At 40.4% G+C, this 22,686-nt stretch overlaps 1 protein-coding gene across 1 annotated transcript in view; it reads right to left on the reverse strand.

The window, feature by feature from the left end:
- LOC149297761 (protein ENTREP2-like) overlaps positions 1-22,686 on the reverse strand; it is a 337,214-nt gene that overhangs the window by 76,124 nt on the left and 238,404 nt on the right. The window contains exon 4 of the mRNA XM_089488325.1: positions 13,001-13,132. Coding sequence (XP_089344451.1) covers positions 13,001-13,132 — 132 coding nt within the window. The remainder of the gene's footprint in view (positions 1-13,000; positions 13,133-22,686) is intronic.

The following is a 22,686-nucleotide window of genomic DNA, read 5'->3' on the forward strand; positions in this document are numbered from 1 at the left end:
TCCCTCTACAAGGTCATTAATAAATATATTAAAAAGAATAGGACCCAAAACTGACCCCTGTGGTACCCCACTAGCAACAGTCACCCACTCAGAGTATGTACCATTAATAACCACCCTCTGTTTCCTATCACTGAGCCAGTTACTTACCCACATACACACATTCTCCCCCAGCCCAAGCATTCTCATTTTATGTACGAGCCTTTTATGTGGCACCGTATCAAATGCTTTGGAAAAATCAAGATATACGACATCCAGCGATTCACCCCGATCCAGTCTTGAGCTCACCTCCTCATAAAAGCTGATCAGGTTAGTTTGACAGGACCGATCCCTTGTAAACCCATGCTGATATGGAGTCATACACTTATTTTCATTGAGATACTCCAAAATAGCATCTCTTAGGAAACCCTCAAACAGTTTACACACAACAGAAGTTAAACTAACAGGCCTATAATTCCCCGGGTCACTTTTTGTCCCCTTTTTAAATATTGGCACAACATTTGCTATGCGCCAGTCCTGGGGAACAGACCCTGTCACTATAGAGTCCTTGAATATTAGAAATAGGGGTCTGTCTATTACATTACTTAACTCCCTTAGAACGCGGGGGTGAATGCCATCTGGACCTGGTGATTTGTCTATTTTGATTTTTTTTAGGCGGCACTGCACTTCTTCCTGGGTTAGACAGGCGACATGTACTGGGGCATTTATCTCATCCTGCTGTATATTACCTGGCATTTCATTTTCCTCTGTGAATACAGCAGAGAAGAATATATTTAATAGATTAGCTTTTTCCTGATCCCCGTCTATAACTTCTCCCTCATTACTTTTTAAGGGGCCAACGCTTTCATTGTTAACCTTTTTACTATTTATATAGTTAAAGAACATTTTGGGGTTTGTTTTACTCTCTTTGGCAATGAGTCTTTCTGTCTCCAATTTTGCTGCTTTTATCTGATTTTTACATATTTTATTTTTTTCCCGATAGCTTTTTAGTGCTTCCTCACTGCCTTCCTGTTTTAGTAGCTTAAATGCCTTTTTTTTGCCATTTATTGCCCCCTTTACATTTTTATTTATCCACATTGGTTTTCTCTTGTTCCTGACTCTTTTATTCCCATACGGTATGTACCTTTCACAGTGAGAATTTAAGATATTCTTAAAAATCTCCCATTGAGCGTCTGTACTCTTGTTTTTGAGGACATTTTCCCAATTTACAGTGTTAAGGGCTTCTCTTAGTTGATCAAACTTTGCCCTCCTAAAGTGCATAGTTCTTGTGGCTCCTCTAAGAGTTCCCTTATTGAAGGACAAGTTATAATGCATCATATTGTGATCACTATTTCCTAGATGTCCCCTGACCTGCACATTAGTTACTCTGTCAGGTCTGTTGGTTAATATTAAGTCCAGTAGGGCGCCCCCTCTGGTCGGGTCCTGTACCATTTGGGACAGATAATTATCCTTACTTATAGTCAGAAACCGGTTTCCTTTATGAGATTCACAGGTCTCGGTTTCCCAGTTTATGTCGGGATAGTTAAAGTCCCCCATAATAACCACCTCATTGTGATTAGCTGCCTTGTTTATTTGCTTTAATAATTGATCTTCTGCTGCTTCCATTATATTTGGTGGCTTATAGCAAACCCCGATCAGTATTTTATTATTTTTCTTTCCATATATTTCTACCCATAATGACTCCACATTATCATTTCCCTCACATATATTCTCCCGCAGTGTGGCCTTTAGGCTGGACTTTACATAAAGGCAAACTCCTCCCCCTTTTCGTTTTTTCCGATCCTTCCTGAATAGACTATACCCCTGTATGTTAACCGCCCAGTCATAGCTATCATCCAACCATGTCTCTGTTATACCCACTATGTGAAGTGGTCTAGCCAGGTTGTCATTGGCTATAGCAGAACTGATTGTGAAGGAGCAGTTCTAGGTAAGGATTCAGGTGCTACAGCTCCCATGAGCCTCCAAAACTACACAATAGCTCATACAAAAGCAGAGTTAACTTTTTTTTGGCAAAGAGTTCATTCCAAAACTTGTTATGGATTCTATATCGTAGTGACCATTTCTGCTAAGGTCAGAAGGCAATTTAATAATGCACATTTGAGACATTTTGGCTGAGGAGATAGCTATTATTGTTCAGAAAGAACACAATGCCTCTGGCATAGACAAATAAAGCATCAGTTTTTATTTTTATTTTCTTAATAATTGGCTCTTTTTTATTTCTATATCCTTATGTGATGATAATGAATGGACCTTTGCGGTAAACCAAAATCTCTAGATACCATTATTTTTGTATCAAAAGTAATTTTCATGTTGTTTTATGACATAAGTTTGAAAATGTGTTATGACTTCCCTTCTGCTTTAGCAAAAGATGAATTCTTTATAGAAGTCTTTGAGAAATACCAATATGTAGAGAGGATTGTAAATATCAGACCTGTGCACATGGACCAAAACTGATTCGGACAAATTTTTCATTTTGTTTTTGGTTCATTTCTCACCTTCACTTATGCTCTCTCACACTCTTATTCACTCTCTCAATGTCTCTCTACCTTCTCTGCTGACCTCTTCTGTGTCCCTGTCTATTTTTCCACAGCCCCACTTCTTTTCTTCTCTCCTTCTTCTCTCTTCTTACATCGCCCACTTCTTCCCACTATCTGCTCTGTTAACTAGGCCTCTAGGACCGCTTCTCCGTGTATACCCTCTCCCCCGATTGGAGGAACAGGGGAGAGCCTGTCCCCGTTGTGCGTGCCATGGCTCCGCCATATTCTGGCCTCTTGGAGTACTTCCACAAGAGAGCGGAACCAAAGCATGCCACACGGGGACAGCCTCTTCCCCCTGGGCAGGCAGGCAGACACTGGCACATCATAGGCAGCCTTGTGGAGCATGCCTGGATTTCCCCAAAATTATAGAAACATTTAAAAAAGGTTCCCCCAGAGTAAGCACAGTCAAAGAAGTGCAGCAGCAGTAGTAGTAGAGCACTGGGCCTGGGCAGGCAGATACTGGCAGATGATAGGCACATGCAGGACTGGATTTCCCCAATATTATATATTATAATGCCAGGTTTTGTCATCAATATTTATTTATCAATGAAGAATAATAGATGATATTATAGAAAGATAAAAAATTGACTTGTCCACAAATTACAGGTTTGGCTAGTAGCATAAATGGGCAACTGTCTTAATAAACTAAACTCTGCTCAGGAACAGGGGAAAAATATCTGCTGCAGTCCCTGTAATAGACTACAATAGTCACTACAGCTTCTCCAATCCACCCTACAACAGTACATTTTCTGCACTAAAATAAACTATTAATTAACTTACAGTATTATATATGAGTAATGAGCATTAATCTCAGCCTCTGCTAAGCTGTCACCGTTTCACACTCCAACTCCCATCAGTCTGTAACTGCTGCTACTGACAAGTTAAAATTGGGTCAGCACACTTATAGAGAAAAATGTAACAAAAAACAAAGATAACTCCAGCTCACCATTTAGATGTTTTGCAGAGACGCTTCAAATTGCAGGGAGCACGGGATAGAAGGCCGAGCCATATCCTCGGTTAATCCAAATGACAGTTTAGATAGAAGATCCAGCTCCACAAATAAGGGTTAAAAATTCAAAATTTAATTAGACCAGTTAAAACATGATAGACAAAAAAAGAGAAAAAAGAGAGATGTGCTCAAGTGATTGAGAAAAAATACGCCAACGCGTTTCAAACCTTACGGTTCTTAATCATGGCCATGATTAAGAACCGTAAGGTTTGAAACGCGTTGGCGTATTTTTTCTCAATCACTTGAGCACATCTCTCTTTTTTCTCTTTTTTTGTCTATCATGTTTTAACTGGTCTAATTAAATTTTGAATTTTTAACCCTTATTTGTGGAGCTGGATCTTCTATCTAAACTGTCATCAGCACACTTATATATCTAATGCTTGGCCCTTTTCTCTTGTAAATGCTAATTGGCCAGAGTGAAAAAAGGAACAACTCCCATAAGTTGTTGGCCCCATTAAAAACATTGATATATAGCGTCCCACACACAGTCCCTCCCACTTTACCTCAGCAAGGTAAAGGCCAAAATTGCTTGTAATGGTGCCAAAATGGCTTTTAACCCCTTAATGACAATTGCCGGTCCTGGCACGGCACGGAAAAGCATGTGCTTTACGACAATTGACGTGCCAGGACCGGCACGTCTTTAAACGGGTGCAGAAAGCGATCTACTATCGCTTTCTGCACCCAAAAAGCGTTGCTGAATGCCTCGACCTCGAGGCATTCAGCAACGCCGCGATCGGCACGAAGGGGCCATCTCTGGCCCCTCCACGGGGCGTCAACATCCGCCATACTTTGTATGGCGGCGGACGCCCGTTTTAAAAGCGTTTAGGAGGCGATCGACGATCGCCTCCTAAACTTAAATGGTGTCGCTGGAATGCCTCGATCAGGAGGCATCCAGCGACACCAAACACTAACCTTTTGATGGGCTGTGACCGCTCCGGAGAGCGGTCACAGCCGCAGCTGCCGGCAATCTTCGCCATCAAGGAAGATGGCCGCCGTCCTGTAACAGGAACCACAAATTTTAAAAGTTCGCTAGATGGTCCAGACCATCTAGAGAACTTTGGCTCCACTTGCAGGTTGAATACAGGTACTGCATTCACCATGCAAGTCAATGGAGCCCAGCTTTCTAATCACAGTGTGATTAGTAAAAATAAATTAAAAAATAAAATAAAATTAATAATAATTAGAAAAAAATAGTAAAAAAACAGTAAAATGTAAAAATCATTTCCCACTGATGTCACTATCAGGGGAACCTCCAAGTTGAAAAAAAATGTTAAATTTTTTTTTAAAAAAAAATAAAAAAAAAATATATATATATATAAAAAATATATTTTTGTGAGCAAGTCCTAAAATTAGCACATTAGCTTAAAACAATTCTCGCATGGAAAGAGTTAAAATACTGGCATATTAAATGCCCGTGGGGTGTCTACTTTTAAAAAATGTATGATTTGATGGGGTAAATTGAATGGGCCAGGTTCAACAACGTCCCAATTAACACGGGGGGAAGGATGGCCACACATCTAATTTCCAATTAGAAAAATGCACACGTACCAAATGTGGCCTTTTAGTTCCCCCAAAAAATGACACACCCATGCATGTGGGGTATCACTGCACTCAGGAGATGTTGCTGAACACATTATGGGGTGTCGTGTGACAGCGGCATATACCAGGAGCTGTAAATTCATACATAAAGTAGGTGTGTGTGGGAAAAATACACACACAAAAATATTACTGCAAACTTTGAAAAAATGCTGGTGGTAAAATATGTGCATGCAAAGAGTTAAAATACCAGCATTTAAAATACCCTGTGGTGTCTAGTTTTGAAAAATATATGGTTTTGTTGGGCACACTGAAATGGCCTGGCTCAAAGATGTACCAAATAGGGCATGGGCAGTGGATCCCAAATGCCAAAGTTCAACATTGAAAAAAGCGCATGCCCCAAATGTGGCCCTTTTGCCCCAAAACAGCCAGGCAAAATCATTCATGTGAGGTATCGCTGTACTCAGGAGATGTTGCTGAACACATATTGGGGTGTTTTGTGATAGTGACATATACGAGAACATTTTAATTCATACCTGAATTAAAATGTGTGTGGAAAACCAAATGCAAAAAAATGACTACCACAAAGTTTGACAAAGACTGGTGGTAGATATGGTGCATGGAAAGAGTTAAAATACTAGCATTTGAAATACCCTGGGGTGTCTAGTTTTCAAAAATATATGGGTTTATTGGGCACACTGAAATGGCCCGGCTCAAAGATGTACCAAATAGGGCATGGGCAGTGGATCCCCAAATGCCAAAGTTCAACATTGAAAAATGCGCATGCCCCAAATGTGGCCCTTTTGCCCCCAAACAGCCAGGCAAAATCATTCATGTGGGGTATCGCTGCGCTCAGGAGATGTTGCTGAACACATATTGGGGTGTTTTGTGATAGTGACATAAACTAGAACATTTTAATTCATACCTGAAGTAAAATGTGTATGACAAAACAAATGCAAAAAAATGACTACCATAAAGTTTGACAAAGACTGGTGGTAGATATGGTGCATGGAAAGAGTTAAAATACTAGCATTTGGAATACCCTGGGCTGTCTAGTTTTCAAAAATATATGACTTGATGGGGTAAATTGCATTGGCCGGGTTCAAAGATACCCGAAATGGCACATGGGGGGAAGAATTACCAGATTTGGAAAAAATGGCTTTGAAATAGCAAAACGCTACCTGTACTTATTGCCCCATAATGGGTAGAAAAAAGCAAAAAAACATAAAAACATTGGGTATTTCTAAACTCAGGACAAATAGTAGAATCTATTTAGCAGGTTTTTTCATTACTTTTTATAGATGAGTAAAAGATTTTTCAACTAAAAGTTAGAAACAGTCATTTTTTTCTAAATTTTTCACCATATTTTATAATTTTTTTAATAGTAAATAATATGATACAATCAAAACAATGTCATCTAAAGAAAGCCCTTCTTGTCCTGAAAAAAACAATATCTAATGTGTGTGGGTTCAGTAAACGGGAAAGAAGAAAATTACAGCTAAACACAAGCAGCGCAGAAATGTTAAAAAGGCCATTGTCACAAAGGGTACAAAAAGTAAAATCAGCCTTTGTCTCGAAGGGGTTAATAGCCATTTTCGTTGGAGGTGGCCCCCATTTCCGCTGATTTGTACAAACGCGCAAAACAAGGCGTTTTCGTTGAAAATAAAGTTAGTACTAAAACAAATGTACAAGTCTACTAGTTATGCATAAATATGTATATTTGCATATAGTATATGCGTATAAGCATGACAATATCTTCCCATTACGGATCCATATACCCATAGTTTCCTCTGGCTCAGAGAATTAGAAGACAGATGGAGGAGATGGGACACAGAGTGAACATTTGCTAAAGACTGCCAGACATGGCACACAAAAAAAGAGAAATAGCCTTTGTGGTGGCCATAAAGAAACTGAGGGGGTGGTAGAACAGGCAGAAAGAGTGTACCCTGCATCACAAAGAAGAAATTCAATCAAAAGCAATTTTCCCAGTTGTCAGTTAAAGACCATATCCACGCCTAGAGCAGTTTGATATACATTTTGGGCCTGTCGGTACAAGAGTCATTTCAATGACTTACTGTACAAATCCAGAATAATATGTCTTGCAAATCCATTTATGTAATGGAATCACAAAAGCCACTTTTCATTTTTTCTTTTTTTTTTTAATTCAAGCTAGTTTTGACAACTGAAGTATTTACAGAGAGGTAGAATTTTGTAGAAAACTTCTCGCAAAATGCATTTACTATAATATTTCAATAAAAACTAAAATATCCTGTCCTATACAAACAAGAAGATGGCGAATATTTAAATGAATACTGTTAAAGAGACTATAACCTATCCTACGTCTGGCAAATCATCATGAGGAGGTCAAGGGTTTGTGGTCATAAGAGCTGGAGAACTGGGAAGCATCCCCAGCTAATGTCATCATCTTAAACCTAAAACCAGACCTAGCAACATATGCCTGAATCTTAAAAACTAGGAAGAGATTTCAAAAAATGTCAGAGTTTCATGGAAGCTCATTTACTTATTTTTTCACTGATCGCTTAGGCTCAGTTTCATGTATGTAGGCTAATGTCTGTATTCTCTAGGCAGCCTTAAAATAAGACAGAGCGATTGAAAAGCAAAAGTCTTCTTGTTTCAGATGGTTTGATGCATAAATATATAGAGTATGCGTTACTGAGGATCTGAGATTGAGCCAAGATCTCATTGGACTGTGTCATTTATTCTCGCTTCAAGCTGGCTTCCCAAGGGATCTTAAAACTCATGAGACGTGGGAACCAAGGAGAATATAACAATTCCACATTACAAGATCTATTGCATCTGAAGCCGACTAAGCATGTTGCTAGGGACTGGATAAATGGAGATTTAACTAAGTTCCCTGGGGTCCACTAATATAAAGTCCCATTTTTTGGCAGAAATGAGATGAGAAATTTAAAGTAACAAAGAGATAGTGACTTACTAGATGAAGGTAATGTAGCTTTAAGCAGTTATCTGTAGTTGTTTCTAAAGCAACTGGACCTGTGCAGAAATACAGTCTGTTTAAATTACTGTTTTACTTTCAAAGAATCATACTGCTCAGGAGTACTAGACTTACCAAAAGACCTGGTACAACTGTTCCATCTTATGATCACTAAACCAGTACTGTTTAACCCCTCTTCTTAAAGTAATAGCAATGTTTCTTAATTAATCACAGCATCATACACTAACACCCAAGAAAACCCAAGCTCTGAGCTGCACAGTGATGGCTCTTAAGGCCACTTGATAAAGTGTTGGTTGTATGTCCTGGCACAAATGTGTTACACATTGGTGCCAGGACATACAACCAACACTTTTTCCATGTACCTGCTGTTTCTAAACGAGCTCCATGATCAGATTTAGACATAATGCTGCCGTAAAGCGAGAGAAAAAGGTGTATGTCATACCTACCTGTCCGGCCGGGGTCCCGCGGTGTTCCTCGCGCACGTCCCCCTCGTGTACTGACGTGCGCTCGACACGCACACGAGGGGCATGCGTATCGAACAGGCACGCCTCCCAGCCACTGACAGCCCTGATCGGGCTGCCGCAGCATAGCAGCAGCAATCGGAGAGACGATCCGCCGCTACATGCTCGCAGCGCCCGACCAGTGCCTCTTCTGCCTGTGTGGCGCTTCCGCGTCGCTCGCGGCGGCAACACAAGCAGAGAGGACTTGGTGGTTGAGCTGCCGCAGGCATGTCGAACACTCGATCGCCACTGCATGTCCACGGAGGCTGTTTACATTACCTCCCCTGCCTGTGTGGCGCTTCCGCATCATTCGCGGAAGTAACACAGGCAGGAGGTTTTGTTTGGTTGCCATCGCGACGACGCTATTATTGCGCCGGTCGCGATGATGTCATCTTACCTGCTCTCCCGCCATTGGCTCTATTTTAACTTCCTGGTCCTATGTTTCCTTGCCCGTTCAACGAGTCCATATTATTGTTCTCCATCACTGGGGCCACTGGAGAAGCCTGACTGCCAGCCTCCTCCCTATTGACTATGGGCCCTGGGTTTGTAGAGACTTCTGTGGCTACCCCCAGCAGTATCATCTCATCACTGGCTGAGGGGATTATCTCCAGCAGACAGCCAGGATCTGCCACCAGGGAGTGACCACCATTCTTTGATGTTTAATGTTGTATAAATCAGTCTCCCCCCCCCCACACACACCTATTGTATTGTTAATCCCGTTACTGCCCCTGTTGTCTCTGAGAGGCAGATTAAGGGGGCGGTTTGTGTCCCAATATCTTGTTTTATGTTAATGTGTGTTTTGCTGGATATATCCAGTCCTGTGTGTCCAAAATAAATCAGTCTTCGTTTGGTTTTACCCTACACTGAGTCTCGGCTAGTGACTGGGGAACCGGGGAAAGTGTGTTGTCCCAGGCTAAGGGAGCAGAAGACAGCGGAGGCAGTCGGTCGGACTAGCCAGCTCCGTGACAAATCCCGTTTTCAATCAGTTCATTCCTAACTACTTCATGTGTACCTTTACCATTATCAATTTCAGTTACCCTTCATATATAAAGATAACTTTGGAGGGGGAGGTTACCTTCCTTTGGATCAAAAGCAGGAATGATAGGTAGAAGGGTCTAACTTGATGGTCTTATTTTTTTGAACCTAAGTTGCTATGTTACTTTATTAGTAAGAAAAGGCAACCACCTTCTTTAGTTATTTCCTGCTACTTTTCCACGATTTATAACAATGTACCGATGACAAATACATTGATTTCTAAATACTATATCTAAGTACCTCTCTCTAATGGTGGCTTTGAGTCATTGATTAAATTGTCAGCACGTGGACATGACAGGGTATCATCAAAAATATTAATAACTTAGGTTATATAACCTAATGAAATACTGCAACATACTGCTTTAGATGAGTATTTATGTTGCCTTTGTTGCCAATTACTCCCAAGACCTTCCAAGGCAGTCCTCAGACTCAAACAATGAGCATCAGTATATGTTCTTGGGGTACAAACAATGTTTGTGCATGCAGAAGTAAGCAACAACTTCCTATGTGAAAAACATTTTACCGTGTCCTTTACGGACTACATGCCTCCACAGCCATTGTCGTGGACACTACACTCAACATACAGACACAGTTGTGTTTATTCACTAAAGTGTGAGATGGCAGCACTAGTGACGTGACTCTCACCGATATAAGTATGTATTATCTATTCCGGGAGCAAAAGCTTGCTGGGATTGGACTTTTATAATTATGTATATTAAAGTCAGTCGGATAAAAGTGCAGACTCTCTTGCCAACCCCTTATTCAATGAATAAACCGTTGTATAATTATTTGTAATAATTTGAAAAAAGACACAATCCTACCAGCACTAAATCAAGACATGTTTTATATTTTGTATAAAATTATTCAAAATGCTGCATTGGTATATAAATTGTTATAAAATAATTTCGGTATAAATCTTTTTTTTAGACATTTTTTAATTTCCTTTACTCCCTCTTTAGGTGTTCTACTGGAAACAAGGTTTTATGAAGAATTATCTACAATTACTGAACCTTACAATACAGACTCTCCACTAACCTTTACAATATTCTATACAATGTATAAATTGATATCTGAAAACTAATTGTGTGTTTGGTAGCCACTGCTTGAGATTTTTGTGTCATACATTCTAGTAGAAGACAAGCTGAAATAGAGCAATAGATATTCACTATAAATAAAATAAAAAAAAGGAAGCTGACATTAATAAAGGTAATTGAACTTTACCCTACAGTAGGGTGTTTTGGGAAAATTAGCATATGGTGTTAATGGTAAAAATCTATATGTAAACGCATCCTGGCTTCATAGAAATGAAGACTAGGATGCCTTTGATTTGTAGCCAAGAAAAAGGCATTACTAGTGTAATCTGCCAAAACGTCTGCCAAAAACTGACACTTCCTTTAGAGACGGATAATATTAATCTCCCTATATTAGCCTAACCATTAAATTAAGGTATTGTAATCATCTTAAATTGGATCAGCACAACAAAGTTGCATAAATGACATGCCAACTGGGGATGTGCGAAAAGCCATTAATGCCCCCAAAAATTTCCTTGGCTGGGGGGTTGTCCATTAAATATTTTCATGCTGCACCTCCTTAATTCCTAAATGCCATTCCTTTCACATAATTGCCCAGACTCCTTGAATGTCCATCATCGTTCAGGTGGGAAAAATGACGTGGGCAGTGGAATGAGCGAGCTTCATCTTGCGGATAGTCTTTGATCCATCTTCTCCTTCAGCATTAGAGAATTTAGGAGATATGACATTGTGGGTGATTTCCATTTTGCGTCATAGATAAGTGTATAATCTTATACCAGTCCCCTATGGTTTCACTTATCCTGTTTTCTCTCTGTGTTTTCTTTTTACTGTTTGTCAAGGAAGAACACAACCTGTAAATTCTGTAGCATACTTAATAGGAATAATCCTTTTATAAAAGGCATGAGCTGTTTTTTTTGGCAAATACTGGATTAGCAGAAGACTGAAGAAAATCAGAAGCCCCTTATAATTGAGAGGGTGTTAAATATGTATATGTTTGTATAACCTTTGTTATCACAGGTTTCACATCATAACATAAATTATAAGCTCAGCAGTTAATTCATTAACTGTATCGAATGCAAATGTCAAAAGCTTCTAAAATGTTGGAAACAACAAACACTACAGTGATTATTTTTCTTGGTGGGATCCTCTTATTTTTGTATCATTTTTGTTGGTTGATGGATAAGATCAGCTTTTGAGGAATTCCCACTTAACCTACATTGGTTGTATTTTACAATGCAATGATTTGTCACAAAGCTGAAGTGAGCCTGGCTTGAGCTGAATGTCTGTCCGATTTCCCATTTTATGTGGCTTTTGCAGAAAAAGACTGTTGTGCAGTAATGATGGGCTATCATACCAACTTACTGCCTTGCACTAACAAAGAAACTGCCTATATACAAGACAAGGTGACCGTCAGTGGACACTCGTCATGAAAGTAGTAAATGGGTGCGACAATATTGATAGCTCACTCTTCCACACAGATAAAACATTTAAAAACTACCTATGTACTTACCTGTTCTTTATAAGTAACTAAACATTTCTAACAATTGTTTGCAACCCACCCCCCTAAATAATAAGCACTTTAACACCATGGTTTCAGCCTGGGCCTGCCTAAGATATACCTATATATACAAAAATGTATTAATTCATTTTATTCCAATGATTCTCATTTCATATATATACATATACACATACACACACAAACTCCTTAGAAATAATAATAGTTGACAATTTTCAAGACAAATACTCCATAGGGTCTCTGCAGACACATGTTTTTAAAATTGGCATTGAGATTTTTTCTGTTCACGTACTACCACTGCCATTGTAAAGTTTGGAATAGGCACTGAAGTTTGCACATGGATTTTCCCTTGGTTTATTATAGGCCATTACATCATTGTTATAGTGCTGTACTGTCTCATTTATCACAGCTGCATTGCATGCAGGTGCAGATAATCACTTCCCAGTTAGAAAGAAATTTGGCAAAAAAAAAAAAAAAGAGAAATTGGTACATATTGTCTTATTTGGTATTAATAGATGCTGCTGATAGTTTGCAGCAACTATTGATATATTATTTTAATATAATGGTTATACAAGTTCAGAAATGTTCCTATTGATATACAAAGTAGTTAGTAAAGCTAGTAAACTTTAATCTTCGACAGAAGAGGACAAAACTATTTTTAAATGAGCATATTATATGGAATGCAAATATAAATTTTTATAATATTGTACTTTACGCTGGTTGGGGTTTTTAATGTATGCATTAAGCTGACATTGCAAACATACAGCAATAAAATAATGTCAGTGTGAGATTGTAGCAGAATATACACATTTTTGGATTCAGATTCGGTCCGTATTCTGTACCAGGATTAGATGTGACCTACCTTGAGGGTCAGTCTTACAGCACTGCATTCTTGCAAAGGGTTCAGCTTCAGAGTTTCGCCAGGGTTACTGCAACCAGATGTGTGATGTTGCATATCACAGCAAACGCATACCCCATCACTGTTTATATTTATCTAGAAGAGAGAACACAATTAAAAGCTATACCAAAATGGACTTATTGGCTTCCCAAAGTTCAATATTTAACAACTAATTGTGCTCTGGGCCAGATTAAAGTGAACGGCAAGGGTGTGTTTGTGGTGTATTCTTGAGGATGTTGTAATCTTTAAGCAGGGCAGTAAGCTAATCATGGAAACTTGTATGGTCCCTATTTGCCTAGCATTGGGTCAATCCTCCTGGAGATGTATGAATTTCTCAGGATAAAAACCATATTTAACCATTTTGAAGAAACTTAATATCTACTACTGATGGACCAGCCAATAACAAACATCAACAAGCCCACATGTAGACATCCCTGTCCCGTACTGCTGTGTCTCCTGATGGTTTGAGAAAGAGAACAAAAATATTTTTGACAACTACTACTGTTCAGTTGGAGGTGAGTTACCATGTCCAGAAAGGTGATGATGTGTTATTGTATGTTGCTAGGATCCATGTATTTGATATCAGAACTGCAGCTCTGCCTTCAAATCTCCCATATGAGATTTAATAACCTGCCAATCGAAAAGCAAGTGTCTGTCTTTACCCTTCTAGATGGAACGACTGCTTAGTAAGCAGCCTCAATGGACACATACTTCTTTTTATGTTATATGATACTACAGCATTCCAGTAGTTTTAGGAGATCAAACAATCTCAAATTGTTCAATCTGCAGTGAATGTAAAAGTTCTGGGTCTTGCCTCTGGCCCATTTGTGGGACTGAGAAAAATAATGCCAGGTGTTAAAAAGCAATGCCATAGAGGCTACAGATTCACACTTTGAAATGCTTGTTCTATTTTTTTTTATGTCGGAGCACCTTAGCCAAAGAATAAGTCATGTACTAGTAAATTGTACACCATGAAAATCAATACATTCTTCAGAAGAGGAAAAAAGCTTTCCTAAGCAGCACATTATATTGCACTTAAAGCAACATTTGATGTTCAGAGAAAAGCAAAATCCTACAGTAGAGGAAAGTATTAACCGTTGCTCTCTATTATGTCAAGAGCATGTCTCCTCCTGAGACTCCTGGTTTGCATTTGTTATATGAGCCTGGCTGTATTTAAAGCCTCCATGATTGCTTCTAGTTTGAAAAACTGAAAAACATAGTGACTTATCAGCATGCCTGTCTGCGAAAAAGATTCGAAAAATAATTTCTTTTACCTTGACAAATGTTCTTCTTGATAATAATAATCGAACATTTTGCAATACGCTTGTAGAAACGTTAGCTAATGTTGTGCTTCGTGCAGCATTTCTTGAAACGTGACTGCAAAAATAGATTTTTTTTTTATGCGTTGATTTCATCTAGGTGAAAAGGACTATGTTTTAGCTATTTTCAGAAACAGCTGAATTTAGCAATCTAGTAGGGGTGGGTGGAACATGTCAAAGCCTTGGCCCCAGATACCCAGGAACCAGGAGTGTCCCCCAAGTATGCTAATGGCAGGTCCAATTTGTGGCCAATTCATGCCTCAAATGAGGCTATAATTTGGATATCAATGGGCTTCAACAATATTAAAAGAATATCATGCTCTGAGTATTATTTAGAGACAATCATAAAAAAAGAGAATCAATTAAACACTTTTCTTCCACAACAAACTCATTATCAACCTCACAAGTATCTTTCTATCTATAGTAACACAGTCATCCAAAAATAAGTGCCTGGAATGTTTCCAAGTGATATGAGATCTGCAGAATATGCAATATAACTTCAACAGACCAGGAATGTGTTACCTGAACAAACCTGGACCAGTCTTAATGTCAGGCAGCTTAGGCAGCTGCTTGGGGCACCTGGACTGGGAGAGCACTGACTGTCACCCCTGAAAACATCCTCAGTAGACCTTGCGTACATACGGGGGGGGGGTGCAGGGGCCAGGAGGCACTTGGCTTTCCTTATTTCCCCAGTTTTATTGCTTTTAAAAATGTTATGTTTGAGCATTTAAATGAGAAAGAACATATAACAGCTGTATATTGGGACCCATTAGAAATAGTTTGTGGTCTAATTTTCTTGCGGTAAGCTATGCAGATCATACAGCCATACATTGAAGTTGTTACTTATCACAAACACTAGAACACATGAGACAACTCATCCATTATCTCAGAAATTCTAATAATAATATTGACAGGGAGTACATTAGTGCCTAGCATCTAGTGAATTAGAACCCTTTTTTAATATTGTCCAGGAGTCAGACCCTACATCTTTGTGTCTGAAAAGCATTTATTATCCTTCAGGTAAACAATACTGGTATAACCAATAAGGATTTGAGAAGATGCAGCACAATTCTAACATAACCAGTATGTCAAGAGGGCTAGTATTTGATGGCACTACACACTTGCCCTTACTGCTGCTCATGCAGCAGATCTGGTCCTTCAGTGTGTGGCAGCCATCTGGAAATACACATCCATATGCTGCCAGATCGTAAGAGCGTAGTTTGTGGCTACATGTGTCCAGCAGGAGGCTGCACAAAAGTCATTCAAATTTCAGGGTCACTTTTATCCCCAGTCCGGCTCTGTAGCCCAGTAGAGTGTAAGGACAGATCCAGAATCTCTCAACCATGGAATAACAAGCAAAAGGGAGACTGGTTGGAGAAGGCTTGGTCAGGGGAGTTATGAGCTTCTTTCTAATCATGAAGGCACTAAAACGATTTATTGGGATAAATAATAATAATAATCAGGAAAAAAACACAGTCCTTCACAATTAGCCACCAGTATGCAAGTATTCTTGGCCACATATTGCAACCAACAGGAGGAAGATCATGAACAATAAACATTCAGCTTCCATTCAACAGAACTCTGAATGTGCTACAGATTTTAAGTGACATAATTTACTGAAGGGTTGTATATTTAATCATGACTGACAGTTTTCATTAGCAGCTGGGGTTTAAAAATAATCTGGCATTCTGTTCATGCACAGAGTTTTTGACTATAGTCCTTTTAAACATGATTTCTGCCTGCACAAATGAATACCCGTCAGCATTAGAAAGCATAGACAGTATACCCATGATTGTCATTTTCCATTTTGATTAGATTTTTTTTGTACCTGATTAGCTGCTATAAATCATACCGGAATCTGGTAGCTCCTTGGAATACTGTGTATTGATCGGCATACCCTCAATATTTCAGTTGAGTACAAGCAGGGATACTTTTGTTGTGGGGGGTTGTTATTGGTGGGTGGCTATACATGGGGCTAGGGGCACGTACCTTACCCCTCACCACATCCAGGTACACAGCTTCACTACTTTGACATAGGCCATTGATTATGTCTGATATATTAAGTCACACAGGTGCAATTTTTACTTTTGGCTAAAACCAACTAGTAAATGAGGAGTTAATAGTTCAGATAAGGACAGTAACCCCATAAAATTAATGCTTCAGTATGCTGTAAATTCTCCCCGATAATAGAATTGCACAGCATGAGAATATCTCCCTACCAAAGGCAACCATGATTTTTTTTAATTGCACATGGTGCTGCAGTACTTCTAAATATGTATGCTGCATATTTGTAAATGTATAAATGATTTATATGCAATTAAGATTTTTTTCATAATGCTATGCCTTTTACTTCCAGATGGTAGCTAACTAAACCCAACATTAATAAAATACCACAGATGAGAGCAACATGCATGATGCCTAAAGGGTTAATACAGTTTAGGATAAGTGGGAATATATATATTTCTTATGTCATTTTATATATAAATTGGCTGGTTAGCAGCCCAGATAGCAAAGATGCACCAGGGAGACTTCTCATTCATGGTGTTCTGTTCCAAGTAATGCAGCACAGGGGTCGCTGCCCCTCTAGACTTTTCACCCTAGGTCGATTAGAATACACCTCTACATTTACGTTTTATACATTTCTGGCTTTAAAAAAATAAAAAAAAATTATAATAATAATAATGTGCTATATGCATTCAAAGAGCAGGCAGGGATTATGGCTCTGTTGATACACCGAGTCATTGCCTATTAGCCTTGGGGCAACTATGCTACTGGCAGAATCTCTGTAAAGCTTTCTTTCAAATTACCGTATTTGCTCGATTATAAGACGAGGTTTTTTTCAGAGCAAATGCTCTGAAAAATACCCCTCGTCTTCTAATCGGGGTCGTCTTCTAATCAGACCTCAAATAGAGTCTGATTAGGAGACTAAGATCCAGATCCCCCGCACCGCTGCAGGGGACCTGGATCCTCCTGTCTCACCCCCCACCCCCCATCATACACACACTTACCGGTGCTTCCTGCTGTATTGCCGGGGCAGCGGGTTGACGTCTACGCGATCCGCGTAGACAACGTCCGCTGCAGCCGGAAGGAGGTGTGGCTAGCAGCGGGGGTTGTCTGCGTCCGTCGCGCAAACCTTCCCCGACTGTCAGAGATCAGAGTTCCCCGCACCGGTGCGGGGAACTCTGATCTCTGACAGCCGGGGAAAGTATACGCGATGGACGGATACAAACCCCCGCTGCCAACTCCACCTCCTTCCGGCTGCAGCAGAAGGCGACGTCAACCCGCTGCCCCGGCTGGAAGCACCGGTAAGAGAGGGCTGAGAGGGGAGGGGAGGGGAGAGTGTGTGTGTGTGTGTGTGTGTGTGTGTTAAATGGGGGCATAGGGCATTTCTGGAGTGGCGTTAAGGGGGCATTTAATAGAGCACTCTGCCTCCTGAAATGCCTTATACACCTATATGCCACTCTGCCCCATAATATGCATTTTAACCCCCTAAATGCCAGAGTGGCATATAGGGGTATAAGGCATTTCTGGAGGCAGAGTGCTCTATAAAATGCCTTTTAACTCCCTTAATGCCACTCTGCCTCCTGAAATGCCTTATACCTCCCTATATGCCAAAAAGGCATATCATGGGCCACAGTGCCATATTGGAGTGGCAAGCCTGGGGGCAGATGTGCGTAACTGGGGGACAGGTTGGAAAATACAAGAAATAAAAACAAAAAAAATATTTTTCTCAATCATAGCTTTTATTAAAAAAAATAGTTTACATGAATTAACATTTACTGGTAAAACTTTTTTCCTTTAGGGTCGTCTTATATTCAGGCTTTTTCTTTTTTTCCTAAGTTAATATTCAGATTTTGGGGGGTCGTCTTATAATCAGGGTCGTCTTATAATCGAGCAAATACGGTATGTCTTTGTTGATTTTCTCGGTTCCATTATAACAAATACATAGGCCTTATTCTTTATTATGAGGTATGTAGTTCAAATGGTTATTTGCTTTTAAAGCAAAAGTCTTACCTACTTGTCTCTCTGGAAATTAGGCTGCTGTCCCATCTATTAACACTAAACAACTCTCGTGTCCTTGTGCAAACCATTCATTCTAATGACATCAATAACAAAGCTCTCTGAAATTGCATCTTGGGTGGCATCTCACTACCCGAAGCTCAACATCTCCAAGAGCTTCTGGTTATTTCCCAACCTCCTGTATTCACAACGCCTTATGTTTCCATCAACAATTGACCCACCAGCCTTTGTTCACTGCCTTTGTGTTACCCTTGATTATGCTCTCTGCTCTACACCTCACATCAAATGGCTCACCAAGTCTTGCCACATTCACTTGAAAATATCTCTCAAATTTGTCTTTTCTCAAACAAGAGACTACTAAAATACTAATTCCCCCTTGCTATCCCATCTGGATTACTGCAACTCCTTACTAACTGGCCTCCCCTTCTCCCACTCCAATTCCATCCCGAAAACCTCTCTCAGATTAATTTTCATGTTCTGCTCATCTGCTGGCCCACTGTGCCCAGGGCCGGCCTTTGGGGTGTGCGACCTGTGCGACCGCACAGGGCGCCACACTCCAGGGGGCGCCGCCGCCACCGTAGCGTACCGCTGCCGCCAGCAGCTTACCCAGCGGCGGGGGCAAGCGGCACCCGGTGCCGCTCATCAGGCTCGCAAGGGAGCGGTATCGGAGGTCTTTAACAGACCTCCGGCTCCCTTGAGTGATTTTAAGCCGGTTCAAGGATCTCCCTTGAACCCGGCTTAACATCACTCAAGGGAGCCGGAGGTCTGTTAAAGACCTCCGATACCGCTCCCTTGTGATCCGCGCGGCAACAGCTGCTGTGCGCCGGGGTTTGTTGTCAGATCCCGGCGCACAACACTGAAGCCGCGCCCACCGCTGTCCGTGCCCTCTGACCCGGAAGAAGACAGAAGACAGAAGAACTGAAGAAGAAGAACGAAGAGGAGGAAAAGGAGCTGTAAGGAGAAAAGAGGAAAGGTAGGAAAGCATTCAGTGAGAGTGGATTGGTATGTGTGTGGATTAGTGTATATATGTGTGGATTGGTATATATGTGTGGATTGGTATATATGTGTGGATTGGTATATATGTGTGGATTGGTATACGTGTGGATTGGTATACGTGTGGATTGGTATACGTGTGGATTGGTATGTGTGTGTGGATTGGTATGTGTGTGTGGATTGGTAAGTGTGGATTGGTAAGTGTGGATTGGTATATATGTGTGGATGAGTGTATACGTGTGGATTGGTATATACGTGTGGATTGGAATGCGTGTGGATTGGTATGCGTGTGGATTGGTATGCGTGTGGATTGGTATGCGTGTGGACTGGTAAGTGTGTGAGAGTGATGGGTGTTATGCTGTACCATTTCCAATGTCTTTTTCATGATCTAATTATGCTTTAAAAGTACATCATAACTCCCATCATTCTATACTGTTCCATACAGTGGCAGAGCTGGGAGACAGAGGCCTTGCACCCCCACCGCAGGACTCCTGAAAGGTAAGTGAACTTCAAAGAGGGAAAGGGTAGATAGTTAAGAGGGCGTATATAGGGAGAAGGGAGTGAGAAAGGGGAAAGGGGGTAGATAGGGAGAAGGGAGTGAGAAGGGGTAGATACGGCAGTAGAGAGTGAGAAGGGGTAGATAGGGCAATCATACTCCTATCATGCCAAGTCTGCGAGTAAATCCTGGAATCTGGGTATGCCTGGGCATGATAGGAATGTGATTGCTGTTAATCATATATATATATGATATATATAGACTTGAAAAACGAAGTTGTTTGTGTGGTTATTTGGAAAGTCCCTGGAGTGCCGGTAACTATTTTTGGACTTATATATATATATATATATATATATAATATTATTTAATTGTTTTCTCCTATTTTGGTGTGTTACTTACTTTAAATAAAAGTGTTAGATTTTTTATGGTGTTGGGGGGGTCATATTCGGTTTTGGCCAGGTAAATGCTGCACTTTCGGTTTCAGTCCAGAATTCGTTTCGGTGCATCCCTACTACTAAGCCAGACAATTAAGTGGTAGGCCTAGACCACATCAATGTTTGGCGTAGTATATAGTGAGTGGGGTTTTGTTACAAGTTTTTATTCCTTTCTTTTTTTGGGATGGGGGGGCGCCAGAGGAGTAGTCCGCACAGGGCGCCAGAACACCTAAGGCCGGCTCTGACTGTGCCATTCCCTCCACGGCCTCCCCATATACCCAGAATAAGTCGTAAACTGCTGGCCCTACCTGCAAAGCCAACAACAACAGTACACTCTCTACACCTCTTATCTGTTCTATCACAAAAAGATCTGTCTAGCACACATTCTATACTCCGAATGAGCTGATCTAAGGACATTAATGTTCTTCTGATCCACTGTAATGCATATATAATGTCAAGCTGTGTAGCCAACGGCCTATTCAATTGTGTGCCTCCCACATAAGCAAGATTTAACCATTTAGACTACATGTCTTCGTCACGCCTTTTATAAACAGTTTTATCTCAGTGTTTAGATTACAGTTTTTCCAACGATGTTGCTTTCCAAGAACATAAACTTGTATTATGCAAATCTCTACATCGTACAGAGGTCACTTAAACGGTGCATGGTTACAAACCATTCAAGTTCAAAAACAAGTCACTTGAGCTTCTGAATCATTAAAATGTCATCCCAGGAGTTAAACTGTTGCCTTAAATAGCTTGTATGGCAATCAAGTGAGTCTTAAATCAGTCCCAAAGGAACCCTCTTGGCTTATGAAATAGTTGTTGGTCATGTGCCAGTTTTAAACCAGCGTATAAACAGAAAAGCAGGTTGCCTGTGTTTTACTGAAACATCGTTCCATGTAAAATCTGTTTGACTTTCCAATGTGTGAACCCAAGCTAATTGTTTAACCGCATTTTCCAACGTTCGAGAATTCATTTTATTACATATACATTGAGTACATTACCTTGAGGTCAGCATATGTTAATCATGGATGCTGGCAGGAAGACTCTGTGCAAGCTTTGCTCTGCTTTACATTAGAGAAGGGTGCCACACTCTTAAACAAGCTTCTGGGACATTGATCTTAAACTGACGCTTAAGGAGGCAACTAGGTCACTGGCAGAGTATGAGGTCAATCGTCGGCATGCAAAACCCAATGACAGCCTCGGGCAGGGCTTGAAACAAGGGCCTTCTTGTCCCAGTATTTAGAGTTACCTGCAATTATACAGGTAGAAAACATTTGCTTTTTTTCTTCCTGTAAATGAAGGTAATTAACCATACTCCATCACTGTCTCTCATGACACTGGAGGATGATTTATCTGGAAATCCCCCCCTGCGTTTTCCTGCTACATTGATTGTTAGAACAGTAGAACTGTTCTGCTTGTTAGCACAGCAGGTTTTGTGTTGTGAGCCAAGTCAGACAGCCTCAGATCAAGTTGTATAAAAAAAATCACTCAGAAATGAGGCCATAATGGTCAAGTGGCATTTGTGAAGGCAATGTGACACACAACAATGTCAATATAAGTATTCATTTATATTGAGGTGAATATGACAACCTTCAGCTGTTGTAGGATTAACAGTTTGTTTGGATAAAATTATTCTAATGATGTTTAAAATGCGCACTCCATACATATCACTATATTAAACTCACTACACAAACCTTTTAATGGAATTATTATATGCAATTCATATAACATTTTGTTCAGTTCAATACTGAAAGGATATATATATATATATATATATATTTATTTATTTATTTTTTAAGAGATCACATGGGTGGTCTTAGTTGCCTGAATCAGGGGGGCGACGGACAGTAGTCTATTCTTTCTATGGAGACAGGTCCAAAGTGGGACCTAAATCTCTCTGCCACTGTTTCCTATCCTGATGTTCCACCTTTTTCTAAAAGCTTAGAATGTTTGATGTGTGAGTGCATCACATCTTTATAAAGGTCACAATAATCGTAACCTGGGAACTCTCAGGGTTTGGCCCTGGCTCTCAGAGTTTTTTCCCCAATCTCAAGGACTCAGGATCACACAGCCCGGAACTGACTCCTTCCTATTCTACACTGCTGTAAACATAACATATTTGCTCTATTATAAGACAAGGTTTTTTTCAGAGCAAATGCTCGTCTTATATTCAAATATAGGTCTGATTACAAGACTAAGATCCAGATCCTCCGCAGAGCTGCAGGGGGCCCGTATCCTCCTCTCTGCCAGCTGGGGAAAATTCTGCACTATGCACGCAGACAACTTCCGCTGCTGGCACTTCTGCCGGGGCTTCTATGACGGAGCGCATGTGTGACACGACCTTCCGGTGGCTCCACCATACAAGCACTGGCGGAAGTACTGGCC

This window comes from Sceloporus occidentalis, unplaced genomic scaffold, assembly GCF_023333645.1.
Source record: "Sceloporus occidentalis isolate IW3139 unplaced genomic scaffold, rSceOcc1.0.p SCAF_37, whole genome shotgun sequence".
NCBI lineage: Eukaryota > Metazoa > Chordata > Lepidosauria > Squamata > Phrynosomatidae > Sceloporus > Sceloporus occidentalis.